At 37.0% G+C, this 24,574-nt stretch overlaps 2 protein-coding genes across 3 annotated transcripts; one reads left to right on the plus strand and one right to left on the minus strand.

Annotated features, from left to right (window-relative positions):
* The first annotated feature begins 7,549 nt into the window (after window positions 1-7,549).
* On the plus strand, window positions 7,550-17,944 carry LOC136779871 (neurotrimin-like). Of its 2 annotated transcripts, none has more exons than XM_066737773.1 (10): window positions 7,550-7,689; window positions 10,258-10,365; window positions 12,378-12,599; window positions 13,152-13,273; window positions 13,361-13,502; window positions 14,515-14,612; window positions 16,726-17,031; window positions 17,403-17,595; window positions 17,664-17,723; window positions 17,785-17,944. In XM_066737773.1, the coding sequence occupies exons 1-10, from the start codon at window positions 7,650-7,652 to the stop codon at window positions 17,907-17,909; spliced, it is 1,416 nt and encodes a 471-aa protein (XP_066593870.1). In that variant the 5' UTR covers window positions 7,550-7,649; the 3' UTR covers window positions 17,910-17,944. The 2 variants fall into 2 exon arrangements, with proteins under 2 accessions (XP_066593870.1, XP_066593871.1); XM_066737774.1 differs by having other exon boundaries at window positions 12,381-12,599.
* An 854-nt stretch (window positions 17,945-18,798) lies between these two features.
* Window positions 18,799-23,449, minus strand: LOC136779872 (cofilin/actin-depolymerizing factor homolog). The gene is given in 4 exon segments (XM_066737775.1): window positions 18,799-19,299; window positions 19,301-19,480; window positions 19,580-19,822; window positions 23,238-23,449. Coding segments are annotated over 4 exon segments (498 nt in total). The 5' UTR covers window positions 23,241-23,449; the 3' UTR covers window positions 18,799-19,227.
* Between the last annotated feature and the right edge of the window lie 1,125 nt (window positions 23,450-24,574).

Raw genomic sequence — 24,574 nt, forward strand, 5'->3', positions numbered from 1 at the left:
GTGCAGGAGAATTCTTTACGAGCTTCAAGAACAAAACCGCTGATATAAGAAGTTTCCAAGGCACGCAATCTTTTTGCCTCCCAAACGCCTGAAATAATCCGCGGTGTATAATCTTTTGGTCTGCACGGTACCCTGTACTGTAAGCTTAATGGAAAGAAAGAATAGAATAAATTAAATACTTTTGTGCTCCTCGATTGCAGAAACATTGAAATATTTTTGTTTAAGTGGCACTACGAACGATGAAAGAGTGAAATTTGCACAGCACAATTGTGCATATATATCAATAGACGAGAATTTCACTATGCACCATTGTGCTCTTTTCAAGTCCTTTTCACCTCTCCTCTCTCCAACCCTGTTTAACTCCTCCCTTCCTTTCTCTCTCTCTCTCTCTCTCTCTCTCTCTCTACGCACACACACATACACACACTTTATATACCCATTCGAATTGCTGGTTCGCCACTTGCAACCACTTCTTCCCCCCTCCCCCACTCCCCATCGCCCACACTCTGGCGAGCTTTTTTCTCTCATCCTGTTTATTTTTCAAGGTAATGCAATTCGTTGTGCAAACTCACCGCGGATATACACATGCCGGCACGCTCCGAAAGAAGAACTGCAAAAGAGCGCAACGAACCGAAAATTGAAATTTTTTATTTACTTTTTGACAAAAGTAATTTAATGAAAAAAGAAATTTTGTTATCTAATATTTGGTCAGAAATGACGTAGGAGAAGACATTTTATGTCAAACTGTGAAGTGCCAGCTGGAAACGGGAGGGAGAGTTTAAAGGAGAGACCTTGCCATTTGCAGCACCTGTGAGAAAGATACTTTATGAGCACAACAAGCAAAGGATATTAATTATAATTGCAAAAATTACAGTCTTTCGAAACTATTTAGAAGCAATTTTAATTAACTAAAATATAAAAGACAGAGAACGCTATAGCACTTGACAATATAATTTTATTTGGTTAGAAATAACGTAGTGGAAGAGCAATAGTGTTATTACTAGATTTTTTGTCAAATTGAGAAGCCGAAGTTGAGAGAGAGAGAGAGAGAGAGAGAGAGAGAGAGAGAGAGAGAGAATTTAAGCGATAAGCTCGACACTCGTGAAAAGACACTTGATGAGGAGGATAAGCAGGGGATATTCCAGCTTCAACCTCTTGAGAAATGCTAGAATCGATCAGAATGGAATACTGTAAAAAGGAAAGAGGAAGAAATACACGTAGGTAACAACAAAAGCGAATACTATTGCACTGGCTAGATATCTAAACTTTCGCAAGTGAGGATTATGGAGGCGAAACTGTAAATTGTATACCTTAAAAGACTTTGAGAAATGCTCAAACGTAAAATTCAATAAAACCCCCTAGCTGTGTCGGAAGTGAATTTTTCGCTATAAAGAGAGGGAGAGAGAGCAGCGAGCACTGTTCAAAGTGAAAGGAATCAAGTTGGCTTTAGATTGAAATTTGGAAATTCTATATATATATATGTATATATCTTCGCATTGAATTTTCAAAGAATTCTTCAGCATTTTGCGAAATTATCAAGGAATAAGAATGGGCATCGGTTATTTCATATACATGAATATTCCAAGTATAGCGAGAATCGAAGAAAGTAAAATTTGCAAGATAATTGTGCACAGTTAATTGTTCAACTTGTTCCTAGAACTGGGCTAAACTTGCTTTAGGAGTAGCTATAGCTATTGGCCGATACTTCGCTCCTAATCTAACCTAGTAGGGTATTACGTTTCAGAACATTTCCCCAGAGAACCACGTCCAACAAATTAGATCGTGACCCAATCACAATCAGCCACTTTATTATGGGGATACAGCTTAAATATTTGCCAGTTTTTTAACCTTTTTGTATCTAAATTGCAACACTTATTTGCTTCGTTAATCGTTTGAATTATCGATATTTGAATAAAGTATTGCCAATTTTATACAATAACACATTGTACTTTCTAATTTAAATCTGCCAAGTCAAACATTACTGAAATTCAATTATTATTTAGCAAATTCTCCAGATTTATAGCTTTTAATAATTCTGCAATTTACAGCCAGACATCAGAAGTTTATACTAATGCTTTACAATTCAGCAGAATATTATAAGGAAATCCATGTATGTATACCGAGTGTGCGTTCAATCATTTCTAAATCCAAAAATTATAATATTATTCCTGAAAATAAATTCCCATTCCATTCTTGAAATCAACCTGCAATTAATCAGTTTGATAAATAATTTTATCTTGAATTTCCATATCACTGGTTACGAACTTCCGGTGGTCTCCATTTAAAAAGCCACCCTATATACACACTAATATCCATACGTAAACGTTCAGTTGTATTTGCCTGTCGTCACAGCGTCTAATAAGAATTATTATTGAATTATCGCGCTTTCTCAGCTGAATTTCATGTAGGAATTAGGTATTACAGTATTATATCTGTGTAATGAGATAAGACTGGTGAACGGGTAGAGAGGTTTCCGGTAGAACAGTGCGACCTAAGCAATTAATCCCACTTTCAAGCTTATACAAATATTCCTTTTGCTAGCACGCCGCAAGCATCCTCGAATCCTCCAAGGCAAGCGATGACCCTCGATAAATTAATGTCAATTAAGGGGGATATGAGGCATAAAAAAGTAGCCTGGTCTGAACAATGCCAATTTCTCCGCCTGCCCTTGCCCTTTTTCCTTCTAAACCCTCCACGAAACGTACAAGGGTCGAAGGAAAATTTCTCGAAAGGACCTACGAGGCACCTTGGACCATCGATCGAAAAATTGTCGTTGCTTCTTTATCGGAGGATTTTCGGTAAAAAAGAACTTAATTCCGACCAATGACGCGAGTCGATGAGGATCATCGAGAAGCCTTGAATGTGTCCGGCCTGCACACAGCATCGGATAATTATTGAGAGCCGTTTTTAAGCGCCTTTTTCTTCGGATTAAGTATAATCGCATATATAGATTCGCCTCTTTCAAGCACGTTGCATTGGTCTGGCTATAAACGTAAGCAAGGATTACTCTTTGCTCGAGACCCACGGCCCACCCTGAAGCCTAAGAACATGACCCTTTTCTTATGAACCAAAGGGCTCTCATCCTCCTTTGCTCCATTCTATTCTGTTCTATTCGCCAGAGCCTGAATAGCCATTCATGCACGGAGTATCGCCTTGTGCCTCTCTAGCTATCCCTTAAGACACACATCTATAGCTTTTACTAGAAAACCGTTTGTGGATCAGTACTCCAACCCTCTTATCTCCGGAAGCACGCACGTTAATCAATCTTCTCCGCGTCATATACAATACACATTACTTATATAATCATTTTCGATCGATTCCCAATCTGCTGATCGCAATCTCTTCAAAATATTAATTTCCATGCGTCAATTTTGATTATAAACCTCGCACAGTCTCGATGAGTTTCTTACGAATATTAATCAATTATAATTAACCATGGTTATTAGATTATAATTAAGAACTACGTAATAAGAGGAATTATATTAAAAAGTGTTTTTCAAGATTCTTTAATTTGATTAGACGAATTTATAAAAGTATTCATGCTTATATACTTTGCTCATATTCATGCTTATTTATTTTTTTATTATATCTCATTAAAAATTTATGCAATCGATACTGGGGTACTGTATAGTATGGTTTATTATTGGTTAGGAGGAATGACAGAGTAAGAAAGTCGAGACATTCTTTTTTTATACAAAATCTTTAACGAGAAACTGCATCGTTAAATGTATAGAAGAATCAAACATTTTTTTATGAAATCTGGATGAAATAGTGTTTATGATAGAGTATGAGTGACTAGAATGCGTTAATAATTTATTATTTCTTAGGCTGAGATGAATTCGAAGATTTTCATTGAATTGGGGGAAAGAAAAGTTTCTGTTTTGTAATGCAAAAAGGAGCGCGGAGTGTGCCGCCGGCAAGCTGAACAATTTGTCACTGCTAGCTTGGTGGTTCGCGAAAGAAAAATAGAAACAAAAGTAAAAAGGCATTGCTAGATGAATATAAGAGACGAAGGAAGGAAAGAGCAGGGCAGAAAGAATAAACATATTGACGAAAATTCTGGAGAATAATAGAGAACAGACGAAGGAAGATGGAGAATGTTAGAAAGAAATTTGTTGAAAGAAAAAGAAGCATGCTAAAACAGCATCAACCATTTATTTGAACAAAAATGAGGCTAACGCTCGAGGAGAAAAATAACAAAGTGGTCCAGCAGAGGCACAATATTTTTAGCTCGAAACGATGCCAGAAATAATTACTTTCCTTAACATTGAACATTTAAAGCTTCTCTTTAAAAAAAAAAATAAATTCAACTTGAGTTGTGGACATTACCTGCCAGGAATGTTTTAAGCTATTGATAATTATTACAAGTAATTGGTGGATTGTTAAAAAAACAAAAATAATTTACAGAAATTTTGTTAATAAAAATCATTACTAATGTTTGAGTGCAATGAGAATTATTCAATTATAAATTATTACATTTAAGTGACATATATTAGTGGAGAATTTTATCCAACGCTTAAAATGTTTGCAGCTGATCACAGGATCTGAACTTTTAGCTCTCGTCTTCTGGGTAACGAAATTGTCTTTAACCACATTCGTTCCGAAACTTGTCAACAACTGACGCCTGGCTAGCCCCTCTTCCCCGAGTACTTAATTAAAGTTCCCGTCAACCAGCAGAGAACAGGCGGTATATATGTGTGTGAGAGAGAGAGAGAGAGAGAGAGAGAAGAAAGGGGGGCAATGCCTCTTCAGTGGCCGACGCGAAAATTGTATCAAGCATTCCACAATAATCCATAATTTCTATAGTTTTCACCCAATCAGGTCACAAGATTATATTTCAGGACTATTAATGCTTTTCTTAACTTTCTTTTTGACCATTTTAAATTTTAAACGACCTCGTTCCTGAATTTACTTTAAAGATTTTGTACCATTCTATTTTACACTATATATATTATCAATATCTCGCTTAGATACATTTTCTTTGAAATTGTTTAACGAGAGTATTGTCTCTTGCTCTCGTTCTCTCTAAATAAATAAATAACTAAATAAAATGAAGTGTGCTCAATCATTATGCTAGAAATAACTGAATAAGGAAGACGACGTCAGGTTAAAGTTTAATTGTCATTGCAATATACTGTTATAAGTGTTCTACCTCCAATTGACACCTTCGTGAAAAATAAATGCGTAAAACTCAAAGCAGGTCGAAGGTCGGGACAGAACAAAATCCAATTATTCTCTTTTTGTCCCGTGGAAAAAGAGAGGATGAAATCGTGTTCACTCACCTTCGATCTTCGATGCGAAGGGTAGCTTCGAATAAAGCATACATGCACTGAATATCTTATGTGGATTATAAAATATCATAAAAATCTTGTAGAATTTCAAAAGAATATGGTGAAGCTGAAAATGTTAGGTATATCATTTACATTTTATTCAGTACGAACAGTATGAAGGTAATATTTCAAAGTTTTTCCTTATAAACTTTCAGTATAATAATATAACAAGCAACAGTGGTCGTGTATTAAAAATTACTAATGGTGTTGTAGATTTTTTAAAATAAAAAATTTATTTTGATGAGAACATTGAGTCTGAAATAAAAAAAAATGATTATGGTGTATAGCATAGATTTGATAAGGGAACGAATACGATATTATTAACAGAGTCTTGAAGGATTCGAAAATAAAGTGCAGGAAGCAGATGAATTTTGATGCAATTAAGATTTCAATAGAGAATTAAGGGATAAAAAAATATGTAGGGTAAATTGAATTGGAAGAGAAATTCTACGAAGGAATATTAAGAGAGATTAGTTAAAATGAGATTTTGGAGGAAAGGTCAAAGTTAAAAGCTGCGTCTGATGTCTTTTCAAATAACCTTGAGGATCGTTATTGTTCAGGATTCGTTTTCAAATTGGTCCTAAGAGTTGCTGAAGTAGTATAAGCGAATGTGTGTGTTTGTGTGTATGTGCATGTGTATGTGCGTTAGAGACTGAAAGATGGGAGTAGGGGGAGAGGATATAAGAGAACGGAGAGATAATAGGAATAATATGGTCTGCTCTAGGTATTGTCACGATGCTAGAAGCCATTGTACGTCATTGTTCCTGTATTGCTGCTACACGTATAGGTACACGCATAAGTCAGCTTATGATCGTTTCACTGGGCCGGAATTGCTCCTTCTGTCGGTTACTGTCAATTTATCGATAACGTCGCCCAACTAGACTTTGATTTGCGCCATGACAGCCTTACCACGTAAAACTCACGACTTTCCTTCAAACTCCATTCCATCCTATAAATTTATTTAACGAGAGACAAATATCCAGTAATTCTCAACAATTTCTCGCTTATCAAAAAGAACAAGCTTTCGATCAAAACTGCAATTTTATCAAATGTATTATTCTTCTAAAAAACTTACTCGAGTTATTCTTTTAGAAAAGTCTGTGTCTATTGCTTTGCTGGTTCCTTGTGTAAACTAATAAGTAATATAATAATGATAAGAGAGTTGGAACATCAATTCGTATATATATCACATACGTACTAATTTTGAAATTAAAAGAGAGCTCTTATTTCGGCATGCGAACAGTTGTTAAAATTGTCGAAGAATCAATTTGCATTGTCTTAAGTCGAGTTGGCGTTTGGCACTTGCCGTTTGTTTACCGGCCGGAATTGTCGTACTGTAGCCGCGCCTGACAATGAATCAGATATTAGATTAACGGTTTAATGGATAACTCGATGAATGACTATATATACTGTGCGTGTCGTCGCGTAAATTGAACAAATTAAAGAAGAATGTCTTTGGTGTGTTGGTGGGTGGAGGTGTATACCCCAGTCCCCCCTCCACGTACGATCTCAGGGACTCTCAACTTTTCTCCGTTTGGAGGTACAAATTTAAACGATACAATTTTTGCACAAAGCTACAACGACAGTCATGAACCACTTTATAAGCTACCACAGTGATTATAAATTTACGCACTTACCAGTTAATATTTAATATTCCAAAATTATTCGAAAAATGATATAAATATAATTTTACGACGACAGTAGTGACTCAACTTGTAATCGCGAATGTCTCTCTGTAACTCTACAAGAAACTTCAATTCTATATAAATTTATACCTCGCGATCAAAATCTATTCTTCCCTATAAGAAATAAGGAACCTTGACCAAAAGTTCATCATTAATAATAATTAACTAACCAACTACAATAACTGATTGTATCGTCAGGCTTGTAAACACATTATGATTACAGCATTGTTAATTTTGAATCGTTAAAGGTTGATACTACATAGTGTGTATCGAGCTTAAAACGTGCGTGTTGAATTGGCGAAGAACGAGTCGGACGTTGTTTGGTCAATGAGCGTCTCTTCGTATCGTACAATAGTCAACTACTCGTAATTACAAGCATGACGGAATATACAGCAAGCTGTGGGCTTGTATTGGGCACTGTGCGTGGTCTATGCAATAGTCTCCATGTACAAGGTTTGAGCATGTATGTATGAGTTAAGATGACGGTCCCGAGTCTGGCAGCTCGCTCCCGTGTCCCCTCCTTAAAACGAGACCAGTGCCTTGTGAAAAGTCGAAGGGATCACGCGTACCCACGAGGGAAGCTTTTAGAGGCTTCTTAGCCGTCCTCGAGAACCGTTTGTGATTTACAAAAAAAATGACTCCTTTATCGTGGATATTTCTCATCTATATTGCTGGTAAGAAAGACTCGCCAACACTTCTCTAGACGATTTTTTAAACTGCTATTTTGCTATGAAATTTTCAACCGCGAGACACTGTTGAAATGTACAGGGTGAGTTGAAAAGAATGCACTAAACATTAGGAATTTGTTGCATATATGGAAAGAAAATTAAAATATATTTTTTTGTAATTTCAATTTTTTTTACCTACAATGTCAATAACAAATTTTTGGAACTATCTTTACTTTTTTTAAAGAGAAAAAATTAATTTGAACAAACGAAGTATGAAGATTTTAAAATTGATATTTTTGATGATTAATTGTGTCAAGGTTGTTGCGCTAAGTAACTAAAAAGTTTGGATATTGTTATTGTATCTGTATCTTGACATGATCATAGTGACGAAAATACAAAAGAGATATATTTTAACTTTTGATCTATACGTGCAATACTTTTTTACAGTTTCGTGAATTTCTCCTGACTCACTCTGTATTAGTTTTTTAAATTCCGCACGTTTAACAACATTGAATGTGTGAATCCGGCGGAAGATGTGATTATCGAGGGATTTTTCGTATTGGAAGATGCCAGGGACACCGAGCCTTTAGGAATGAGCGATCTCTGAATCTCTATCGAGTTGTTGAGACTTCGGGACGCATTGAGAGGTCGCGCTGATGCCGAACGAAAGTGGACGTGCGCGTGAGATAAATTCGTTCGTTACATACGTAGACTCACCTATAAATCGACTACTTTATTGGAGCGTTTGTTACAAATTGCGTCGCATTCCGCACGTCCATTTTCATCCACCTACCCCTGTCCGCGTATATGCGTGTCACTATCGCATACCACAATCATTCCCCAATATCTTCGATCTCGTGTGTGGAACGATTATTTTCAATTAATTTCACCACCCTGACTTTACCGATCCATTAATATTCCCGTACGTTTTAATCCGAAAACACGTTGATTCATTTTCCTCTCATTGCAGATACCACCCCCTCCCTCCACCCCACCTCACCCTACTTCCTCCCTCCCTCACTCGTACAAAAGAAGAACCTTTATAAAACTGCTGCACAATTACGAGCGTAACGTAAACCATTACGCAAGGTGCAATCTTGATACTTTAAAATCAATAAATTATAATTGAAAATATTTCCAGCAAATCGCGCCAATTTCAATGTTACTGAGAATTATTATACACGCGTTCGCAGAGCTAATAATAATTCATGGAGTTTCCATTATTCATAGATGAGATTAGCATGAAAATATAGAACGATCGTCTGGCGTGCGTTAAGCCTATAGCTAGCTATCCGTTCGCCTGGAAAGAGAATCACGTTTCACGGATAAGGAAGAAAATGGTGGGAAAGTTTGTTGAAAACTCTCGAGACGGTATAAATATTTCCGTGTGTGCATGAATAAGAGTTTGTCTGCGGAGAGAGTGTTGCGCGAACGTATAACGCTTTAATATCGATCCCCGGCGGTACGCGAGCCTCGAGAATCAATTTCACGTGAATTTTCAGGCCTATAGGTGTCGAGGTAAGAGTGGAATTGTGAGTGGTGCGTGAGAGTGCAACGAATGGATAGCACAATCAGAAAGTAGTGTTTGCCTTTTGCACGCAAAGCAAACATATAATGTCCCATTCGCATGACATCCTTATCGACCACGAGGAACCTTCAAACTATTGCCAATTCAACTTCTCCTAAACTTTTCTCGGTTCTTGACACTTTTCCTTCCCTACCCCACTTCTCTACTAGGTACCTATATATATATATATATATATATTAGTACAATATCACGATCTTCATTTACGCGATATCCATCCAACCCATCTGCCCATTTATATCCGTTTCATTTATCGCCTCTTGCTCCTTATATACCCATTCCAATTGGTTTCATCGCGATCCATCGGGACTGCGTCGTCTTCCAGCTTTTTCAATTTTCAATTACAATCCAATTCAATTCCAATCTTCTTCTAATAATAATAATAATTCTCCCCAACTTACCGTATCATGGGTCAGCTATCTCTTCAACGGCTAATTTTAATTGATCGTACGACTTAACCAGTCTAATTGCTTCTTCCATCGTGCTTTTTTGCTCATATATCATTAACTCCAAATCCATGTATGGATTTGAGCGATAAACGCGAGGAAGCGATTAATCGAAATTAACGCGGTAATTTATTAATAATTTATGTATGTGTGTGTTGTGTATGGTATGTATATTATGTAATAATGACGAAGTTTTGCAAGTGGCAGCGAGACTGCTGGCTAATTAAGGACCGTTCGAGATTCGCAATTTTATACCGGGTGTGAAATTAATTCGCGACGACTGGAAAAACTTGTTAAAAGGATTTGAAGAGAAAAAATTAAATTTTGTAGGTTTTGTCCTTAATTAAGAACTTGTTGAGAACATTGGACAGTCTTTAATTAGAGGGTAATAATTTTATGGACCCTGAGAACGATTTTTCAGTTGGCAAGACTTAATCTCACACCCGGTGTGAGATAATGTTGCTCTCTCGGATGAGGAAGCTCCATCTCTCGATGGATATTAGCGTAAGATTAACAATCTAAAATGCTAATTTTTCATGCCAGGATGTCGAGCGTCTGCTACATCTAGCCGGGACTTCAAAAGTTATCCAACGACGGTTAAAACTTTTGAGAATGACACGGTTCTTCTTCCCTGTTACGTCGAAGAACTTGGTAAGTAACCTGCTCATTTCTCAATCCAGCTTCTGGTTCCATAAATTTCAAAGATAGAAACCAATCTCACTATTCCTATAATAATAAGTCTCTGATTCGTGATAAACAATTGGCACCTGGTGCATAGAGTGCTCCAAAAAAATTATACAAAATATGATCTAATTACGGAGCTGTAGAAAATCCAGTGAATTACAAACAAGCATACGATTCGTGTTATTAAATAGAAAAATTTCTGATTCGCTGTAAACAACCATGCATCGCAGCCGGTACATGGAGGGTTGGAACCGAATTATTAAAGGAATAGAATCGAACGGTAGAAGCATCGAGAATACAGTAAGTTTCCAGCAAGTATACTGCACGAGGTTCGTGTTATTAAATATATAGAAAAGAGTCGTGCAATGGAGGGATGGCACGCTCGAAGCTACGTCACAATTTGAATTCCACAAACCGTATGAAAGTATTTTCGCTACGCGGAGCATGTACGTAAAGTAACCCACGGACAGAAAAAGGAATATAACTAAAGTTATACGATCGGTTCTTTGTGTTCGCGTTTCGTTTCCATTTTATCGCTGAGATTGTTATCCCTGAAAGCAGTTTTCTGTACGATAAGCGTGCCGAGAAGGAAAGGGGAATTTCGCCCTCGTCTTGTTAAACGCCAGAGAAATTCAAAAGGAATGCATGAATGAGATTACAAGCATATGTGTGTAATATACACTGGCGTACGAAGCTAATGGACAGCGCTTCGGAGGAGTCCAATAAAAATTTAATCGTTGACAATTGGAGCAAGAGAAATGGTTTCCATTCTTCGCTTTCCTTCGATATCATCAATCATGTGTTACGTGTAGTTGGATGAAGCGTTATTAAAGGATAAGACAGGTTACGTTATACTATTTATATACATTATTTGCCATGATAGCAGGGTGACAGTAGTAGAGGTAACGATTTGTGTTGACAGTGGAGGGAAGGTGAAAGATTCAGAGGGAAATGTCAATCAGAACGGTTAAACGTCTAATCGATCGGGCTATCGAGGATAGTTAAACTAGATGAGCCACGTGCTGTTGAGTGGCTCGTTGGCCATTTGCTTTGTCGTCTCTCTGCAGCCAGCTTCAGCATCCAGCACCAATAGCCAAGGACTCATCCTACTCCTCTCCTGCAGCCCCACGAACGCTTCAGAATTCATGATTGACGAAGCTACTGTTCGACTAGTACTCCTGAATTAAGATTTACATTCTATACATATATATATATAGTACCAGATTAAATCAGATCGGTTACTCTTTGCTCCCTCCAATTAAAACCTATTACTCAATTTACTTTATAATCCACTTACCATCAACTCGGCGATGCACCCCTCTTTCGTCCACTCTTCGGACAATAATGCGTTGGTTGCTGTTAATTATTGCTCTATTTTTATTCCTTATTAAAATTAATAACAAATTAGAAAAAGAGAGAATTATATTTTTATTATTTATTACGCGCCATAATTGAAAAGACGACGCTAAAATAAATCCTACGAGTTTGGAATGATCCTTTTTCCACGTTGAGATTATCTGCCACGACGAGCCATTAATTTGAGGCCGCAGTTAAGGAGTTAAGCACGATATAAAGCTGGCTGCTAGCAGGCTGTTACGCGACACTTATCCTCTGAATAGCAAGCTTTAATAATCCTGCAATGCTGTACACATCCATCGTCGACCTTGGTCCGGTCACGTGAATTAAAAAAGTAGAACGCTCTCGGTGATGGTTTGACAAATATCAAATATCTTTGCTGGAAAATCTTGTCAGTTTTTCGAACGTAGGGAGCGAGCCTTGGCCGGAGGAAAATATATAAAATATATACCATGCTTCTATTACGTCATAATAAAATGGTAGGAAGTTTTGGGACAAGCCGGAGACTCTAGATAAGTTCCTTTTGGAAAGTTGTTGGTACAGCTGCTTTGGGGAGGGTATAGAAAGGGAAGGCGTGTACACGTAAGGATTTGAGAAAAGTGTAAATCTCTCTTGTTTACCAGAAGATGGGAGCAAGGCCAGGGTGAGATGGTGGCGCAAAGGGAAACTTTTGGCGGACAGTGGAGAGCCTACTGTGAGCCCACCAAAACGAGTGAGAATGTGGTCCAATCAAAGCCTGGAGGTTCACCACGTTCAACCCGAAGACAGTGGCGAATACGTGTGTCAGGCATCCAGACCTGCTCCCCAGGGCCACGTTACTCAAGTTCACGAGATAGAAGTTATGTGTACGTGTATGACACAACTCGGATTTACATATTTTCTTACATTTATATATATATATATATATATATATAGTATACTAAACTTTTCACGCCTCATAAATAATTATAATTAAATACGGAGAAAAAAACGAAGGAAAAAATTTGAAAGTTAAACTTCGCCTCTTCTTGGGTACAAAATTTATCTTCGATAAAAACAGTTTTATATGTTTGTTTTAAAGTTTACGTCTACGTGTGTTACATAGGTAAATAAATTATAGTCACGAGAAGGGAGCGAGAGTTCCCCAGTGTCATTTGATTCACGAGAAATATTATCGATTCGCGTCGTGTATCGCGCAAGTATTTGCCGTTAAATTTCGCACCGGCTGGTCGACTTTGCGAACAAATTTCGAAAAGTTTCCCCAGCGGGTCCGCGGGATCAACTGGCAAAATCCGGATTCCATTTGGATTGGCGTGCTCGATAAAAATACGTACGGATAAAATGGAATCTCTCGGTTCTCGATAGAAGAATATATGTATATGAAATTCCACGAGTTTTGCGTGTTTCTCTCCTCGCAGATCCTCCGAGCGTGCAGATAGTGCCTGAGTCTGGTGAACTGGAAGTCAATCTGGGCGAGGAAGTTGACATGGCCTGCAAGACGACAGGTGTACCCGTTCCGTTCGTAACCTGGAAATCCAAGGTAAATCGACGCTTCCTGTCCCTTCGGTGTATGCCGTGTCTCAAACTTCACAATTTAAACTGACTCCCAAACTGTACAAATTTTCAGAGCGAGGAAATACCGTTGTTGTACGACAGGTGGCGATTGAGATTTCACGCTGATAATCATAACATGTCCGGTAGATATACTTGCACTGCGACCAATGGGGTTGGCGAACCAGCTATAGGTTACATAGACCTGCGAATCAGATGTAAGTGAAGTGCTTTAATTAAAGTTTCTAGATTTTATAATATATATAGACTCCTTCTTCGTTTAATATAATCAGAGAATGCAAGAGTTTCGATGTTTCAGGTCAAGTTGGTATTTTAAAAAATCATGCAGTAATTTACTTACCACCTCGTTTGGTAATACACATGCAGGTGTATCCTGAATAACGTTGTATAGTTTAGCAATATCGATTTTATTATAAACTTGCCACTGGTTACTGGAGATATTGATTACTAGTTACTAATTACTAGTCTCTGGAATACTGCTACTTGGCAGTTCACTGGTTTTATCCATTATGCCCTGTGCATATACCCTGTTGTGGTTGATCAACTTTAATTATGCCCACCCCTATACCAGCCCACCGAACCAATCGTGTAAATCGTACTCTCCGTATCGTACATACGCACGCCAACAATCATTATAACTGAATTAACAAATTACTCCGCATCGTTCTCTTCAATATTTCGATCTGTCCCATGAATCATTCAACTGCCTTTGTTATACTTTTGCATCCCTTTCAAATTAACCCCTTTGCCCAATTTTACCATTCTCTTTTTTCGCTTGCCAATTCTTATTGCTGTACTCGTGTAATTAACTTGCCTCCATAGAATTAAAATATTAATTATACCGTAGACCATGGAGAGTCACACCATCTTAAACTATACAAACTTCTCTCTACCTTAATGCACACAGAAACTGATTGCAGTCAAGTACTGCTAAGTTAACCCTTAACAGAGCAAGTGGAGTCACAAAGTAACTTTGAACCTATAATACTATATTATCATAAACTATAGATACACTTTCAAAATTTATGCAACTTTCTAAGAAATACATTAAATACTCCACCATGGTTTGAAGTTTTTTGTTGTAATATTTTATTGTTCTGTATGTTTAATGTATAACGAATGTTATTTTCTCAGAAATTAATATATACCCGAATGCTTTTTATTGGAAATTCTACTACAAGTGGTGCAGTTAGAATTTCATGATTGCAGATAAGCCAGAGATCCAGGTGGAGAAGAATTGGATACACGCATCTCCAGGTATACGAGCTGACCTCAGCTGCAAAGTAAATGCTTGGCCAGAGGCAAAGGTAAGAAAGGGTAAGAGGGAGAAGGAGAAAATCACAAATGAATAATGGTGCAAGAGGGAAAGTGATGGGTCGCTTGGAGAGTAAGGACAGGATTGGAATAAGAGGGTAAGAGGGGGGAGGGGGGCTGTCGAGAACGTAATTGCTGCACGAATAATTAACAGTTCCAACGATAACGAACGTTGCTGGGCGCTCTCAGTCAATCCTGCCTACTACAACGTGCTCTCAATAATTACTCTTCGAGCCCCTCTAAACACTGAATAAACCCCATCGAAGTACGTAACGTTCCTATAGGCCTTTGTAAAAAAAAAAAAAAAAAAATTAACAACAACCTCAATTTTTCTTCATCCTCACACTCTCCATTTTGCAACCAAAGTGCTATTAAAAAGTCTTATTTCTCCATTAATTCTAAATGCAATCTCAGTTTTCATTCAATTCGCCATTCAATTTCCAAATATCGTAAGCAGCCTCGTTGGAAAATTAGACTTTGCTCTAATGGCTTCTGTGCAAATCTTGATTGATGAGACTTCTCATTTTGAAGTTTAATTGACATAACGCGAGTTACAGCATCTCGAATTAATGCGTTATTTATGTAGATACTCATAGACACGTGTAATTCGATTTTTGGTTTAATGAAACGTTCTTCTTATAATTATACAAATTCCTTTTACAACATGCAGTATACAGAAATTATTGTAAGAGAATTGTATGAGTTTTCGATCGAAGAGAGTAATATTAGAAAAATTTTAATAGCACGCAGTTCTCGTTATGCGACTATCTTATCATTCAGAATTTTTAGCTTCTTTTTTCTGGTTCAGATTTTTTACGAAACTTCCTGTTAACTAAATGAAACTCCCTAGTTCCCTTTTACTAACCAAGCAATTTCTCAACGTTATCCCTTCAAGCCAGTAGAACGCAGTAGAACGTGACAAATCGATTTCTTACAAACGTGACTCGTGATAATTTTCTTAACAAAAAACCTTCAATTATTTCAAATGAGTGGTACTTCCTAATCACAAGGCTGGTTTGAGAAATAAGACAAATATATTTTTTATTGCATTTTTCAATGTTCATATTAGGTTTTTGAAAGCACTGTAATACACTTGAGATTATTTTTAACTGATATAAATCAATGGGAGATAAAAAATTGGAATTTTTTAATTTATATAAAAATTTAGAGCTAACGCGAATGTCTCGAAAGAAATTTAAATTCCTATAACTTTGTAATTAAGGAGTATATTTAAAAACGAGTTTTTTTTTCTTAGAGCATCCTCTTATCTGAAATGTGCGAGCTAACTATAATTAAGTGCCTATGATATAAAATATAAAAACGTATAAGTATACTATACATAGAATGTTCAGGGTCACAATCATCAAGATTTTCATACCATTTTCTTTGGGAAGGTCAAGAAGAAAAAAAATAAAAAAACGAGCAAAAACCGAAATAAGATTCCTTTAAAAATAAATAGGGAATCTGCATACTTGTGGGGAAAGTGTAATTACGAAATGTGCTTGATAATTTTTAGAAATTTTTACACTGTACACTCTGTATAGGAAAATGGATGAAATTTGTTAAATGAGAAATTTTTCGAGCGAAAACTGAATTGCGCGTATAAATTAAAAATGAATCAAAACAAATTTGCCCGTGGCATCTTTGCTCGCATTTTGCATTCAGTGTGAAATGCGTATAATAGTGTACATTCAGAGTCTCTAAATGCGTTCTTAAAGTTAGCTTTGAGGGACAAGCTAGTAAATTGCCCATTCATAGCCGCACGTGTCACCACTTTTAAAGTAACTGTAATAATTTTAACTTTCGTTATTAAAATACAGCGATAAACCTTCCTTACTCTTATAATTAAAAACGGTCATTCCATCTTCTACCTTAGCTCATTAAATTTAAATTTTATTTACCCCTAAAAATTACAATTACTTACAACGACATATTATTTGTAACGCACGTTTGCCGGTATGCAAAAATGGGGTGTGAGAGGAAAAAAGAGAAAGAGAAGAAGTCCCCTCCTTCCCTACACCTGTTGGAAGGCTAGTTGCTATTTACACAATTTAACCAGTATGAGAATATGAATAAAAGATATTATTGTCGAAAATGTGCTTTCAGGTGGATTGGTACTTCAAAAATGAAAAAATTGTATATTCCCCTAGAATGATGAAATTCACGACTGGATTATTGAACAGATTGATTATAAAAAATGTAAGAGTTTCTGACTTTGGTGAATACTTGTGCAGAGCTTCCAATTCTTTGGGTATAACCGAAGCGATAGTCGAACTTTCTGGTGTGGCAAATCCTGCTGTTTTTAAAAAGGAGTCGCACAGTATCTCGAAAACGGCTTATAATTTCATTTGGGAGGTCGACAGCTATAGTCCAATTATCGAGTACCAGTTTTGGTTTCGTTGGAGATATCCTGTAAGTATTACGATATTCATTTCTTATAGTATACCTTTTGCCTGCTTTAACTACCATACCAAAGAGAAACCATTCTATATACGATTAGTACGCAGCATTGCACTTCAATTGAAGGAACGAAATCTACTTATCCTTTATCTTTATTTTATTCGCTGGTTTATATAAAGAGAGAAACATATAACACAATATTTGTATTTATTTTTAAGCGAGTGATTCAATGAAAAATTTAGACCACGGACTAGCATAAAATTATGCTTGAATAAATTATATATAAGATTCATAAATGCATTAATTAATTAAAGAAAATGTTTTAATTAAAAACTTCTGCATAAAATGTAACGCGTGTTGTTATTCAATTTGTTGTAATTTAGGATGGAACGAGAGGAGAATGGCACAAGCTATTCATTCCAAGCGGAAGTGAAGCCGTCGGTCCTGTACATGCGCGATCCTTTAATTTAACTGGATTAGTAGAGGCAACGCATTATGAAGCTCTGGTTCTTTCTAGAAATCGTTACGGGTGGAGTAGATCGTCCAGATTATTTAAATTCTCTGCCGAATCATCTCGTAAGCTCCAATTGCACCAATCTGTTAGAAAATCATACAAAAAAATAATTAATCCGTTCAATTTCTAGCTTATGACGAAGATAACGATGACAGGATAGGAGCTATTCCTGACGAAAAAAGTATATCAGGTAAAAAGTATTCTTATCACTATCCCCTGGAATAAAAGCAAACTGAAAATATTTTTTACAGTTGTTCAACTCACGTCAATGTCCCAGCACTCTCCTTATGGTATATACAACGGTGCATCGCGCTTAGATTTGGGAAAACTTTTGTCTATATTTTTATCAGGATGGTGTATTTATTTAATTGTGTAAAAAATTTTGTTGTATATAAAGTGTTGAAATCAGAATATCACAGTCGTATACTTATTGGAAGTTTAACAATAAAATTACTAAAATCTTCTTAGTCACTTATGCATAAGAAGTATAAAAAGTATTCAGTTTCAAAGTAGACTTACAGAGAATTGAACATTGAGGGATTAGGCCACTATAGACACGGAAAAGGTAGGCATATTTTATCATTTTCTTCTAGCAGAACCATACAATGAGTATTTTAATATATGGTCATTATTGTACCATTATTGAACTATAAACAAATATTTGTTCAAAGTGATAAATTCCAAAACGGTGATTGCATACCATTTCTACTTTGATACCTTTTTCGTGCCTTAGCTCATGGTCGGTAAAAAGTTTACTCGTGCATTTTTAAATTGGGATAAAAAATAAAGTTTATTCAATTAATTATAAGAGTAACTATATTGAATTTTGGATTTGCTATTAAATCAATGAGTGACAATAGAATAGAAACTTCGGGTATATCATGATTTTATCCGTCCGCACAATTTTTCAAACGTTACAGAATCTTTCAGATAACAGATAATAATTTTTACAAATTCTACATTGGCCTAATTTCTTAAATGAAACTTGTTCACCACCGGTATAGTAGAGATAAGCATAAGTAAGTTTTTTACCAGAAGGTGAAATTTTACACCTTTACCGACGTGTGCTCATTTTTACTCGTACACAACAATACCGACGCTACGATGGTAATGGCGATTTGGCGAACACATAGAGGGCTTTTTTAAACTCAACCGCGGAAACTCGACAGTTGAGCCCAACGTTCAGACCGTTGCGCAATAAGACTATAATTGAACAGGACTCTCACAGGAATGGATAAATAGGTCTGACAAATATTTCACAGGTAATCATTACGAAATGAATTTAATTTAAACATTATACAGCCTGTGACAAAAATGTAATGCTTTTATCCTTACTGTTTGACTGATTGTAAAACTGTCTGTATTCCTTTATAATTATTATCTTATACTTATAATAATAATAATTATAATAATAGTTTAATATTAGTATTATTAAATCAGACTGATCCACATGACGTCCGCAGTATGAAAAGGTTATTTTTCCTTATTTCTTTCTTTTCCTTTCGCTTCGTATATGTCGTGCTTCCCGATGACTAATATATGCAGCACTTATATTCGACGACTGTTTATTATTATTATATATATATATTTTTTGTTTTTAATGTGAAAAATATGTAAAAACGGGAACCTTCGATGCGATGACGGTACAGAGCATTGTTTTAGGGAAGGGAATTGCTTGCGTATTGTTTTTGCTTTCACTTAATTTCGTTCATTAAAAGTAGTACTTTTGGATTTGTTGGAATACTCCTAATTCCTGTCGGTGGCTCGGAGCTTCTCTTCCACAGCTTCTTCGGAGGCCTCCGAGAGATCTGTCGCCTGTATGTATTTATGCACACCAACTAAGGACTTCTTTAGCGCGTCGAAAGAGCTCGAGTACAACATCTTCTTCTTAACCTTGGCCGTGTCAGGACACCACGACATTAGGAACAATTTTTGTTTCTTGGAAGCCTGAAAAATGGATAAGAATTCACATCAATATTGCTCGAGGCACTTAAGTTAAATAAATAGGAGAATAATTAAACATTTCCTTAGCGTGTTAGGTTTTACCTCAGAAGTTCCCTGACATTGGTGAGTATATTCAAAATCAAATAGACCATAGCGGCATTCACCAGCTCCTCCTTGTTGTAAATCCTTAAGGAAAGCGGCATAGGCAGCATCACGGGCCCCAATTACCTCGACATCGATCTGCTTCTCATCCTTAATGTAAAAAATCACGTATCGATGCTTCTTGTCCTTCTTTATCTCTTCGTACGTCGTCTTGCAGACGTCCGCAACGGTTACTCCTGATGCCTGAAACAAAAGACATACTTGTACGAACGGTAAACAAAACAAAGTGGTCTAACTATATATATATATATATGTGTGTGTGTGTATAGATTGAATTGGACAATGGGATTACGAGTTAGAATCAGGTGAAACGAAACACAGTGACTCACGCACAGTTGCGTAAGAGCTTCATCGAAGCTTTGCTTTCCTCTATCGCACCTGTTGATATGGTAATTAAAGATACAGAACATTGTTCTATTGATTTGTGCATATTTAACAAAACTTGCAGCCTTTCTCTCACCGAAGGTCAAAACAACTATCGCATAGTTTGAAATACAGCTTTGGGGTATAATCAGTGAAACAGTTGAAAACGAAAGTGCATTCATCTTCCTTCTTGTCGAAGAAAAACAATAATAAACATAAAATAGTGTATCGACGCTATCGGTGTTACACTTCGCGTCCAGCAAGCCGTTTAAGCTTATTTCGCGGGAAATGTGGGGGGCGTACCAAAATAAAGTCTTCCCACGCGCGAATCCGATGCTAAAAGAGATCCGACGATCGCATTTCTAAAGTTATACCATGCTCTCGGACACGTGCCACAACTCAACGAATTACGAAGGTATAAACGAGTACTCTAGAACGTTTGAGGTTCTCTTCTCCAACGAAATGTGAGAAATGCGACAATTTATTGAGACACGCACTCTCTCCTTATCTATATATCCGTCTGTCTGTCTATCTCTATAATATAATATGCTATTCCCTTCAATCACCAATGACCCAACAAAAAAGAAGCTACCAATAGGTGCATGTACACACACTCAATACGTGTAATTGTATACTCGATTTGACTCATCGTTGAATTCCAATCATAACCAATTTATCACATCAGTTTTAGCAATAATCGAAGGTAGGGGTCTAAAAATTGACAAAGCCCCAAACCCAAACATCTTTATACCGTTAAAATGAATGTTATGAAATGCTATAGAGATAAGGAAAAGGAATAATGGCTAATAATGTAACAAGACTAACATCGTTTGTTGATATTTATGTTATCGATCGGAGAACAAGGAATATTTTCTCGATACGAGTAAAATAATAGTCGTTATAGCAAACGTTATAAGTTTATAACATGAGTTTAATCTTAAAAAATGATAAGATCACTTTTATTTGTCATGTAGAAGCTGTGTTTTATATAATTTTCAAAAAAATACTCAGCGCAGTGTTTTCGTATACACAAGTTTTAATGGTCATTAAAGAAGAATATAATGGTGATGACGCGAAGCAGTATAAAAAAATGTTTGAATGCAATAGGTTTATTCGATGCGAGTGATTTGTATTAACAGTTCAACAGTCTAGAAGATTTGTACTTTATCGGTAGTAAAAGGGGTTGGAACAAACGTGTGTATGACGGGTGGTACGAGGACAACTGGCGGCACAATATAGTACACTGAGAGAGGATGCAGCTTCTCGGTCGATATTCTGACACGATGGGACGGGAGATGCCAGTTAGGACTACCAGACTTGGCTCCCTCTAGGGTGCTGAAAACGCCTCTTTTCAGCAGGACTAGTGTGACGCAAGGTCATATGGAATGATTCATTGTCAAATACTGACTGTAGATGGAACATGTAAAAATACTATTTAATTCTCTAATGTTGAACGTCAATACTTGTCCAAGTAGTCGTAGTCATCCATTGATCATGCGCTACTTGGAAAATTGTCTTTCAGCATGTATCAGCTTCAAACGTGTCATCTGCTATTTATAATAATCCATCCAATGCACGCGTAAAATTCAACGCTTATTCACCAGTAAATTTCAAATACACCGATTATTATGCTACTGTCGGAAAACTCGTTTCCTTTGAGCGAGCTATTTGTTTGCTGGTTTTTGGCGAATTAATATATTTATTGAGCGCAAAAGATTAGTAGTGGATGAATCATCCGGCTGCCACGTTCACAAAAGACGTCAGTGAACTTTGAGAGTCACTGGCCTACAAGAAAATAACCGACCTCCTTACAGCCTCATTGAATTTTTCCCACTCTGCTAGAAATCATCTAGTTCACTGTCACTGGGTAACCGAGAAATACACGCTTGAAAAAACTTCTTTCAGCATAACAGCTCAGAAGAAGCCTGTGGAAAGATATATCCGAGCACATATCGGTAAAGATGGAGATACGTATTTTACAAAACGAGTGCACGATGCCAATCGATGAAACTAAAAGCCTTCTGTCACGCTCCAAAAGCAATAAAACTTCAACCAAACATATGTTAGAAATTTTGCGCCAAAACGTTTTGAAATAAGCGTTTGCAGAGGTATTTATGATCTTCTTGAGGTGGTGTAGGTGTCCAAAAGTGTATTCTGTATAGTGACACATCCGTACAACTCACATTTCACTAGTTGCACCTTCAACGAAAACCGGCTCAATATGCAAAAATACAAACTTTGCAGAATAGAGACGTATTTGTCCAGTCCGGGCCACAGCTACGTGAGACGACGATTTAATTACCTGGCATCTATTTTTATAAAAAGGGAGAGGGGTGCGAGGAAAGAGAAATAGAGAACGAAAGAGAGAGGGATAGACAGACAGACAGACAGACAGACAGATAGATAGAGAGAGAGAGAGAGAGAGAAACGGAAAGAGATACAGAAGAGAGAGAGAAGATTGAAAAGCGGATGTGTCAAAATCTGACAAAGAAATATTACTTTAAAATACGGTAAATTCGTGGAGAGACGTGAAGTATGAAAAAGAGACACTAACTACTACACCGCTACTTAAAATGGAATGGTGCTCATACATACAGGAACATTGTTATTCGAATGAAATGATAACGCGATGCGGCTTTTTTTACGGGCAATATAAGTCATGTTATAATAAAACATTGGCTCACAAGATCCTCCATCAGTCATTGCAATCTCGATCAATCTATGATATCAGAGATCTTGCATGAATCATCCGTTTCGTGGAAAGAAAGATTGGCAAGCAAGCAGGCTTTTCCATTTTCATTCGACAAAATCATTGCTATTTTTTTTCCAGTTCTAATAGTGGCCTAACCTCCTTGGCTCTCCCTTTCCCCCTGTTTTCTCTCTCTCTCTCCCTCTCCCACCACGTCTCTTTTTCCGGTATTCCAACGAACAATTAGTAAAAAGACGGAAATACTGACAGATGAGAGGATAATAGTCGTACACCAGATTATAGATTTGTGCTTAAAATTGCCGAAGTAATAATAAATAGAAGAATAAGAGAGGCGGTGGCGGGCGGCGTATTACCGGGAGGGACAGAAATGGCGACCGGCGCGTCTGCTCTCCGGCCATAACCACAAAATGCCTCCCATCCCATCCAAAACCAAACGGTTTCTTATACCTAAAGGTTCGTAGCGCTTTTCGCAAAAATCCTATGAATGCTTTTAGCGCACGATTACATGCACAATCTGATATTTACCATTTTGTGATGCCGTTGCCGGTGAAAAGAGTTTAGAAAACGAGCACTTTAACCGACACTTTCGCGTACTCTTGGACTCTGGTAAACTGGATAGTCTAGCGACGATAGGTTTTACTTCTCTGTGTCCAGTCGCGGGGGTCGCGGCTTACAAACGAACGAACCAACGGAACGGACGGGAACGGGAACGGGAAGGGAGAGGCTCCTTCGCGCGGCGGTAACAGCGACTCCTACTCCTAGCTCCTCCTCCCCACTCCTCACGATCCCTCTCCCTTCCACTACCAAACTATCTTTCCTTGTATCCCTACGCCTGCGTGCGCGCGCCCTATACAACTCTTTCTCTATCCCTCCACCTTAGTTTTTATTAAAAAAAGTCAAGCAATACTGTCTGTTAAACTCTTCCAGCAATCATAAATATTTCTATTTAATGCAAAAGTTTACAATTGGAAATATGTATTACAAAATCCTAAGAATTGGGGTTAATGTAACGAAACGAAGCGTAGAGGGGAATGGAAGGATTAAAAAAGGGAACTCATGCGAAGAAACGGCACTGGACTTATTGTCGTGGAAGTTTATTGCGTAGCGCGGTCAACCCCCAGTGCCTCATATAAACGCTATTTTCGAACAGAGTACAGAATCTTGCATGAATTCGCTTACAATATGAGTCATTTGGTTGATTACCGAATGGATTAAGAAAAGCGTTTTTATCGATCAAAACGATAGCAGCAAATCTGGGAGATAATTAGTCATATAAAGAGTGAACCGGTGAATTCCACCAATCATTGCGGTGGACGTGGGGAAATTACCTTATATGGGCAGCGGTATGCGAGCTGAGCGTTCGCACACGGAGCACACTAGTGCAGAACAGAGGGAGCTAGCTTGGTTTGTGTCGTTGGCATATTTGTGGCGCGCATTTCAAACTGCGTCTGTGGAGTTCAGGGGTAAAGACGAAAGTTATTTGTTGCTGCACTTTTCATTAAACACCTATACCTCGCGTGATATTTATTATATAGTTTTTTGAAAATTGAGAAGACATAAGCAATGAAAACAGACACACCATTGTCGACGTCATAATACACACTATTTTTGGCGATTGTTGGCCACACGTGATAATTTTCTATTTCTTTACTTTAAAAACTTGTAAAATTTAAAATAATAGCAATTACGTTGTCACTTATTCATTAGTTTTCTTTGAAAATTATTAAAAGCACACATGACTTAATGGTCGCCTTTCATTCGAGAGCGCTGCTAAAGATTATTTTGTATAAATTCTATCACAATTACTTTTGATTCCTTAAAACTAATTTTCATGTTAAAATTACTATAATGTTTATTTATAT

Source organism: Prorops nasuta, unplaced genomic scaffold (genome assembly GCF_024137725.1).
Source record: "Prorops nasuta isolate Cenicafe-Biocafe unplaced genomic scaffold, Cenicafe_Pnas_1.2 PNAS00018, whole genome shotgun sequence".
Lineage (NCBI taxonomy): Eukaryota > Metazoa > Arthropoda > Insecta > Hymenoptera > Bethylidae > Prorops > Prorops nasuta.